Source organism: Nanorana parkeri, unplaced genomic scaffold, assembly GCF_000935625.1.
Source record: "Nanorana parkeri isolate BGI_ZX_2015 unplaced genomic scaffold, ASM93562v1 scaffold1452, whole genome shotgun sequence".
Classification (NCBI taxonomy): domain Eukaryota; kingdom Metazoa; phylum Chordata; class Amphibia; order Anura; family Dicroglossidae; genus Nanorana; species Nanorana parkeri.
The window spans coordinates 53,014-62,264 of record NW_017307720.1 but is presented as its reverse complement, the minus strand read 5'-3'; the positions used below and the strand labels follow the sequence as shown (position 1 = coordinate 62,264).

Sequence of the window (9,251 nt, the reverse complement as noted above, 5' to 3'; positions counted from 1 at the left end):
CCCTTCAACGCATCAACCCTTCAACGCATCAACCCTTCAACGCATCAACCCTTCAACGCATCAACCCTTCAACACATCACCCCTTCAACACATCAACCCTTCAACGCATCACCCCTTCAACGCATCAACCCTTCAACGCATCAACCCTTCAACACATCACCCCTTCAACGCATCAACCCTTCAACGCATCACCCCATCAACGCATCAACCCTTCAACGCATCACCCCTTCAACACATCACCCCTTCAACACATCACCCCTTCAACACATTAACCCTTCAACACATTAACCCTTAAACACATCAACCCATCAACACATCAACACTTCAACACATTAACCCTTCAACACATCAACACTTCAACACATTAACCCTTCAATACATCAACCCTTCAATACATCAACCCTTCAATACATCAACCCTTCAATACATCAACCCTTCAATACATCAACCCTTCAACACATCAACCCTTCAACCCATCAACACATCAACCCTTCAATACATCAACCCTTCAACACATCAACCCTTCAATACATCAACCCTTCAACACATCAACCCTTCAACACATAAACCCTTCAATATATCAACCCTTCAACACATAAACCCTTCATTGATTCTGGTTTTATTATCTTTGATCAGTCTTTATATTTCCTTCCCGTACTCCTCCACACAACTGACAGGAGGAGTGCTTGCACTGTGAGCCAGCTCTGTTGCAGTGCACAGTAACTCCTCCCTAACATGTTTGAGGCTGTGGGGGCTGAAGCCAGGATAGTTTCTGCAGTTTAAGAGAAGGGAGACTGCAGCACCCAAAAGTCGTATTTTAAATTATAAAAGGAGTTTGGTGAGCCAAGTCACCCCCCAACATTTTGTATCTTTTGGGGTCTCCATTTATTAGATTGTTCCCTATCTCCTTCTGAAAATGCTTATTGCCCGGCTGTCAAGGTGATTCATTGACTCCAATACTACTCGCCCAAAGTCACCCAGTTACTCACGATGACGTGGAAGCTGACGTTCATGCAGAGCACCACCCCTGTTGAGATTCGGACGCGCACGCTGGTGAGCCTCTGGAAACTTTTATCAAAGACGGCACGGGGGGTCCCTCGGCGGTCATCCAGGGAGAGGTTGTAGTGGAGACCTGCAGCGGAGGATGGGAAGGAACAATATATCAAATGGCAATCACCAATTTCACCGTCAAGGTACGCCATTCATCTGAAAATCAGCCCTTAAAGCCGGCTGTACACAACATCCAAAATTCAGCATGTGTCAGGTGAAGTCCCCCATCACAGCCTACCATTCCTTAAAGCTGAACCTTCTCTTCAGTCTCATATCTAACCTCCATCCTTCCCTCCAGTCTTCTATCTGACCTCCATCCTTCCCTTCAGTCTTCTATCTGACCTCCATCCTTCCCTCCAGTCTTCTATCTGACCTCCGTCCTTCCCTCCAGTCTTCTATCTGACCTCCATCCTTCCCTTCAGTCTTCTATCTGACCTCCATCCTTCCCTTCAGTCTTATATCTGACCTCCAGCCTTCCCTTCAGTCCTCTATCTGACCTCCGTCCTTCCCTTCAGTCTTCTATCTGACCTCCGTCCTTCCCTTCAGTCCTCTATCTGACCTCCGGCCCCCCCTTCAGTCTTCTATCTGACCTCCGTCCTTCCCTTCAGTCTTGCACAGTTGTACCGGCTCCTCTCCTGGACTGAACTGGCATCCTCTGATATCACCGCAAACTGTGAGCTGCTCACAACGTGCATTAGAAGCTGCAGCAAGTCACATAGCATTTTTTCTTTTGCTCTGTGTCCCCATTGGGAAAGATTTATCTTCTCTTTCCTGACCCAGAGATACAACAGGAAGGGAGATGAAATCTTTCCAACATGAGATTTTAGTGATCAGGTTCACACCTACGTTACTGTTTAAACCATAAAACATGAAAGTAGCATTAAACAGGTAGAAGAGGAAATCCAATGTATGTATTATACGATGATCACAATCACACACACACACATAATCTGCCTCCTCCGCAGTAAAATCCCCATTTCATGGCTGTATTTTAGCAGCTGTTTCATGTTCCGCTCCCCCAGGTAGGATGGTAAACGCATTACAGTAACTGGAGACCTGAAGAGCTTCTCTTTAATCCCATAATATATACACACACCGTAATCGTACCCCTTCCCACGCCTTTCATTGGTGCACAGCGCCACCCATCCTGTGTGAACACTTTGTAACGGGATAAACAGATGCCCTTTACAAAGAAATATATATAAATATAAAGCTAAAAGTGGTATTTTCTTTTACAGCATGCAGTACCTGATATCAGCCATAAGAGAGAGACAGAGCTCAGCTCATTACAATGCAGCAGTCCCTCCTATGGAGTCACAGGCTGGGCTGGGAAGTTAATGATAGTGTTGGTCTTATAGGTGGTATGGAAACCACATAATATTTGTAATACGCTGCGTGTAACCGGCGGCCTGCGTGGCAGAAGCAGCACGAGAGATACAACTTTTGTCAAAGGATCACTCCAAGAGTCTGACTTTATAAAATGGGCGTAGTAGGATCCCAGAATATTATACATTTATTTATTATAGGTATTTATATAGTGCCGGCACTATATACATACTATACAGTCCCTGTCCTCAAGGAGCTGACAATACAAGGTCCCATATTTAAAGGCAGGGGTCTGGGCAGGAACAACCCATAATGTGGGTGTGATTTGAGCATGCCTACCCAGAAAGGTAGGGGGACAAAACGTGGACTGTCAGTGGGGTTAACAGTGTCCTGAGATCCGGGACCAAAAAATGTTAAAGGTACTAAACAATAGTAGGAGAATATTTTGCTCCTGGGAATTGCTTGGACTGTCTTTGTGAGGTCGGGAAGGATAATTCCTGACCCCACAAGCAGCTGGGTTGAACCTGAGAAACGCACATCTTCCTGCATGCTAGCTGGTAGTATAACCAGAGTTTTTCATTACAGAAACAAACATGGAGGTACTGACCGAAAGGAACGTCCAATTTTCTGGATGACTTGGAGCTGACGGAGAAGCAGGCGGTGACGTTGAGGCAGACGGACTCTTTGCCCTGCCGCACGCAGTTCTTCTGCAGCATGTTGATGGAGGGTGGGATCACTTGAAGGGTGGCATTGACCCGTACGATCCCACGAGACCTGCAAGAAAGACACAAAACATCCCTTATAGAGGCATATACAGGACCTAGCTCAGCCCACCAGACCTATAACCAAAATATCCCTGGTGCCCGGGCTGGCCCTTCAAGAAACGCATGGGATAAATCTGCGGGATCTTCCTGCAATCTTCTACTTCTTCTCCCAATGATTGTACAGACCCAGACTTTGCCTACGTACCTGAGGACAACCACAGCTCCCTGGCTGCCGATGGTCAGGTCCACCAGGCCATCTCCATCCAAGTCCATCTTTGCGCTTACGCTGCGACCAAAGTAGGTGAGCCCATGGTGGAAGGACGCGGAGTCAATTCTCTGCAGGACAGATATAGTAAATGGAAGACATTAAGCGGGATGACTATGTGGGATGTACGTCATGTGTTGCATTCAAACAAACTCTTTGCATTGAACACATAGTATTTGAGTTTGAATAAAGACACAGGTCCATCAAGTTCAACCCATTGTGTGAAAACATAAAAACTATTTTTGTTGAGAAGGAAACAAGGAATCTCCAGGTCCGATCTATACATTACAAGGTTTTTAACACACTTCATGCAGGATTCCTACATGCTCCCACCCCGGAGGTACTGAGACAAGCCTCTGCAGTGACTTCCCTAAACTGAGTGCTCATTGGGAGGGTCCGTCTGCTGCAATCACATGACAAGTCCTAGTGTTGTAATTAGGGCAAATCTGCCAGGAAGGGCCACCAGCCAATCACAGAAGCAGGAAATAGGATTTCTGGGAGAAGAGATAGGCAACATCCCCAAAGGTTGTTATGGTTGCAAGGAAGACACATTTATGGCTGCACATTGAATTGGAAAAGTCATTTTTTAAACACAGTTGGGGGGATTTATCAAAATTGGAGTAGAGAGAATCTGCAGCAGTTGCCCATGGCAACCAATCAGCATATCTCTTCAGTTTGCTCAGGTAAGATTTGAAAATGGCTTCTATGTAGAATGACCAATGAGAACCATCTCTTCTATGGCGTAGGGCTTCAGACGCAACGAGAACCATGGTTTCTATGGAGTAGGGCTTGGGACCCAACTAGAACAATGGCTTCTATGTAGAATGGCTTGGGATCCAACGTGAACCATGGCTTCTATGGAGAAAGGTTTGGGATCCAACAATCACCATAGCTTCTATGATGTAGGGCTTAGGACCCAGCAAGAACCAAGGTTTCTATGGAGCAGGGTCTGGGGTTCAATGACAACCGTTACTTCAATAGAGTGGGGTTAGACCCAACTAGAACCATGACTTCTATGGAAAGGGTTTGGGACCCAACAAGAACCATGGCTTCTATAGAGTAGGGCTTAGGAAATGGTATTAACCATGGTTTCTATGAGGTAGGGCTTAGGGACCAACAAGAACAATGGATTGGATGTAGAAGGGCTTGGGACCCAACAAGAACCATGGCTTCTGTGGAGTGTTGTTTCCTCTACTGGTTGAATGTTCTTGGGCTATTATCTCTTAAGATGAAATGTTCCTGGGATATCAGGGAATGTTACATTTTCATGCGAAAGATAGATTTTAAAGATTTTTAAAAATACCATTAAAACATTCCCATGGGTATTATTTGCGGCTTTTGCATGAATGGTGGTACAATCCCACAGCAATTATTTTTTTAAACATAGACCCCCCCCAGTGCATTTCATGTGATGACTGACCTGCTTGTAGGATGGCAGGATGGTGTTGCCTCGTCCATGGTAGATGTACACTGCCCCCCGGTGGTTGTCCTCCAATGGGGCCCCCACCACCACATCATCTAACCCATCCTGGTTGAGATCTGAGGCGCTGGCCATGGCGTAACCAAAGCGGGAGTCCTGCGGTTTGCGGTCAGTGTGGAGCGTGCCGTTCAGGGTCAGAAGCGCCTGCATAAAAAGGTGAGGACATAGAAACTGATGAGGGTATCCATATTCAAAAGGAACCAGTCACGATGGTGTGAAGGTCATCTCTGATGACCTTGGCCAGGCACGTGTGTAAAAATATGAAGATTAGCTCATGTGAGAGACCCCCTGCGTGTCATAACACAACATGTTCCAATGGAAAGTATACTGAGAGTATTCTGCAGGCTACCATTCCTATCCTTTTCATTTATCATCTTGTACTTCTTGAGTCACCAACTCCTAATACAAACCAGGAGATGGGACTTCATTGGCTTCATAGCATTTTCAGAAGATGAGGTGATGGAAGCCTTCATACATATCTCAGTTGACATTTCCTTGAAGTCATGTTCAGTTACGGCATGCAGAGCGGCCCCAAATGAGCTAATACTCCATAAAAAAACATATTTGCACATAAATGGTTGTAGCTTACAATATACCAAGAGTGCCGAGAGGAGTCCTTTGTGAATTGGCATTACCTGCCCCACCCTGTAGATATAAACCCGTCCAGTTTCCTTGTGATGGTGTCCAAGAAACATGGGAGCGGCCACCAGGAGGACGTCAGTCACCCCATCTCTATTGACATCAACCGGGCACACTTCACTGCCAAAGTATGAGCCAATCTGTAGAATTGAAGGAGAGGACATTGTATACGGCAATAAATGTTCATTCCCTCCATATCTTAGGTATAGGAGATTATATACCATTAGCTATAGCAATAATAAAACCAGTAATTAGTATTCTGGGTTCATATTTTGGTTCATCCGTAGGCTTTGGAGGAAATAAATCCTTTTACTTCACATGGCTGTATGGCCACTGGATGGAGGCAAGGAGGAGAGGAATTTCCTGTGCTCCTTGGCTCCATCTGGTGGCCATTCAGCACTGCGAATCTCGTTCGCACAGCAAGAAGCTGCGTGAATGGTTTATTAATCAGACCCTATAATACTTTGTGTTCCTGTCATTAAACAAATGTAATAAAAACATGAATCTATCCGTTTTGTTGCCTTTGTTGCCTCACCTGTTCCCCCACCAGGGCCTGAGAGATAGTCAGGTCTCCACTCTGGGACATCTCAAATAAGATGACCTTGCCTTTGTGTTTGAACCTGGGGGCTCCAGCCACGTACAATACTCTTCCGCTGCGCAATGTGATGGACGAAACTGTGTAACCTGGAGAGCAAGATTAGAAGGTAAATGGGGTATTGTTTGTGCTATTTTGTGCTGCCACAAAACCCCACCCCAACCTTGTATTGGAACCTACTTCTTACACCTACTGGTGCTCCCCCAACTCTCAGATTCCAAGTTAAACCCTATAAAGTCCCTGGCAATTGTTGACATTTGCACACTCAGTAGTGCACCCCCATACCCAATGTGACAGTGCTTGGGGCTGGTGATCAGTGAGCTCCATTATGGTGGACTAACCTCCCCATAGCCAATATGACAGTGCTTGGGGCTGGTGATTGGTGAGCTCCATTATGCTGGATCAACTTCCCATACCCAATGTGACAGTGTTAGGGGATGGTGACTGGTGAGCTCCATTATGGTGGACTAACCTCCCCATACCCAATGTGACAATGCTTGTGGCTGGTGAGCTCAATTATGGTGGAATAACTCCAAATATCCAATGTTGCAGTGTTTGGGAATGGTGATTGGTGAGCTCCATTATGGTGGACTAACCTCCCCATAGCCAATATGACAGTGCTTGGGGATGTTGACTGTTGAGCTCCATTATGGCAGATCAACCTCCCATACCCAATGTGACAATACTTGGGGCTGGGGATTGATGAGCTCCATTATGGCAGATTAACCTTCCATACCCAATGTGACAGTGCTTGGGGCTGGTGATTGCTGAGCTCCATTATGGTGGACTAACCTCCCCATACCCAATGTGACTGTACTAGTGGTTGGTGACTGGTGAGCTCCATTATGGCAGATCAACCTCCCATGCCCAATGTGACAGAGCTTGGGGCTGGTGATTGGTGAGCTCCATTATAATGGATCAACTTCCCCTACCCAATGTGACAGTGCTTGGGGATGGTGACTGGTGAGCTCCATTATGGTGGATCAACTGCCCTTACCCAATGTGAAAATGCTTGGGGCTGGTGATTGGTGAGCTCCTTTATGGTGGGTCTACTCCCCATACCCAATGTGGCAGTGCTTGGGGCTTTTGATTGGTGAGCTCCATTAAGGGGATCAGGTAGATTACTCCTTGTGGTCAAGTAGTGGCTAGGACTGGAATGACAGGCAAGTGGTGAAAAGGGGATCCCTGCTTCATATGAAGTGCTAGCTCCCCAGCCCAGTGGCAGAATGTCGGGGTACCAAGGTAAGCGGCGTGGTTCTTCATCTTGACCGGAAACTCCTTCTCAAGGGTGGCGCGGGGAGACATAACCTGGCTGTCCTTGGACTCCTTCAACACGGCCCCATCCCAGTTGTAAGCTCCGACCATCCCGAACAGAATCCCGTCCTGCGGGAAACCAAAAGCGGGGACAAAGCTGTAGATTATACTCAGCAAGGCCGAGAAGAGATACAAGGACACCAAACTCTCTGAGAGATCTACTTGTGGAGGGTCACCTGACTACTAAAGCCAAAATGTCTTTTTGGATAGAGCGTGGAAGGGTTCAAAACCCATTTGTATTTATTCACGTTCTTTGTGCCAACTGAATGAAAGGAGAGGAGCCGGTACAACTGGGCAAGACTGAAGGGGAGGTCGGAGGTCAGATTTAACAGATGTTCAGGCTCCCGTGTCACATCTCTTAGTTCTGAGTGTTGACAATGATATGGATAATGACCCCACACGCGTGTGCCGTCTGCGGCAGAACACCTGGCATCCACTTACACACAGCTGTCCCCCATAAACCACACAGACAACGTTTACTGAAATGGAATGCCGACTGTTATAAACAAATAACGCGGATGTCATCGCTCAGAGCCCATCTCCATCATCTGTATATCAGGACAGGAGGAACATTTAAAGGAGAACTCCACTTCCAAGGAAAATGGTAAATATAATTGCTACACAAGGCATTCCGAAATGCAAAGCCCGACTCTAATTTATGTCAATCTGAACTCCGGCCTTGCCTTCAGTCTTGCACCCGTTGTACACACGTCCGTCAAAGCATTTTGATATTTGCATAACTCCTAATAGACAGGAAGTGACAGGAAGTGAGGGGGTTCCTCCATGAGCCGAGATACCTACAGCAGTTGCTTGTATTTGGTAAGGTGGGTTGATGGTCAGAACATCTTTCAGTCAGTTACTTCTCTCTGGGCCCCCGATGGGATAATTATTCTTTTTTGGAAAACAGGAAGTGGGGTAGAGTTTCCCCAATGGGGACACAGGCAGCCATATTAGCCTAGCGGAAATGGTAACACCTCCAAAACTAAAGAAGATTTTGGATAATAATAGCGGGTTTTGTTGGGTTTACCGCTCCGCCAGCTCATTGGACTGAACGGTTTTTGTAAATGCCTGCAGAGGTCTTATGATCAGATCCGTTCTCACCTCGAGGACGTGAATCGAGAAGCCGACTTGTGACATCTCCAGTTCGAAGGAGCTTTCGTTCAAGCCGTGAGTCCCTGAGGAGGAAATGCTGATGAGTCCGAGATACAAATCTGCATATTATAGTAGTGGTGGTGGTGGTGGGGGGGTGTCCCATTCAGGGCACAAGCCGGGCTAAATGTAGAATAGGAGAAATCGCAGAGAACACTTGTAATTAGACTGCAGGTCCGTCCTCCCCCGCCGCCCCCCTCCGTCCCTCCCCTGTACCTACCTTTCTCCATGCTGCGTCCGCCTGTCTCCGCCCTCGCCACCGCAGTCCTTAAGATGGAGAGCAGTGAGCAGTGAGCAGAGCAGCAGGGTTAAAAGTAACCCTACCGCTCCATGTAGACAGTGAGAGGGGAGAGCTGTGCAGTGCTGTGCTCTTCCCCTCTCACCTGTCGCAGGAGTTCCAGCACAGCGCTGTGCTAGGACTCCTGTATTGGAGGTGACAGGGTCAATAAAAAGAACCTGTCACCTCCAATGGCTATCACACAGTGACTTGTTAGCTCCTGTGTGATAGCAATAAAGTTAGGTGAAAAAAAAATTGATGAAAAAATAATTACATGAATAAAAATAAGTAAAAAATAATAAGTAATAATATTTACATTCAAAAATAAAGTAATAAATAAAGTAAAAAATAGTAAGAGAAATATACAAAAATAAGAAAATAATTATAAATAA

The 9,251-nt window shown here is 46.4% G+C and overlaps 1 protein-coding gene across 1 annotated transcript in view; it reads right to left on the bottom strand.

Annotated features, from left to right (window-relative positions):
• The window catches only part of ITGA10 (integrin subunit alpha 10), a 42,208-nt gene that overhangs the window by 13,569 nt on the left and 19,388 nt on the right, over positions 1-9,251 (bottom strand). Inside the window, exons 10-17 of the mRNA XM_018570072.1 lie at positions 8,535-8,608; positions 7,358-7,502; positions 6,060-6,208; positions 5,521-5,664; positions 4,826-5,029; positions 3,346-3,476; positions 2,984-3,150; positions 990-1,132 (exon numbers count right to left, since the gene is read on the bottom strand). Coding sequence (XP_018425574.1) covers positions 990-1,132; positions 2,984-3,150; positions 3,346-3,476; positions 4,826-5,029; positions 5,521-5,664; positions 6,060-6,208; positions 7,358-7,502; positions 8,535-8,608 — 1,157 coding nt within the window. The remainder of the gene's footprint in view (positions 1-989; positions 1,133-2,983; positions 3,151-3,345; positions 3,477-4,825; positions 5,030-5,520; positions 5,665-6,059; positions 6,209-7,357; positions 7,503-8,534; positions 8,609-9,251) is intronic.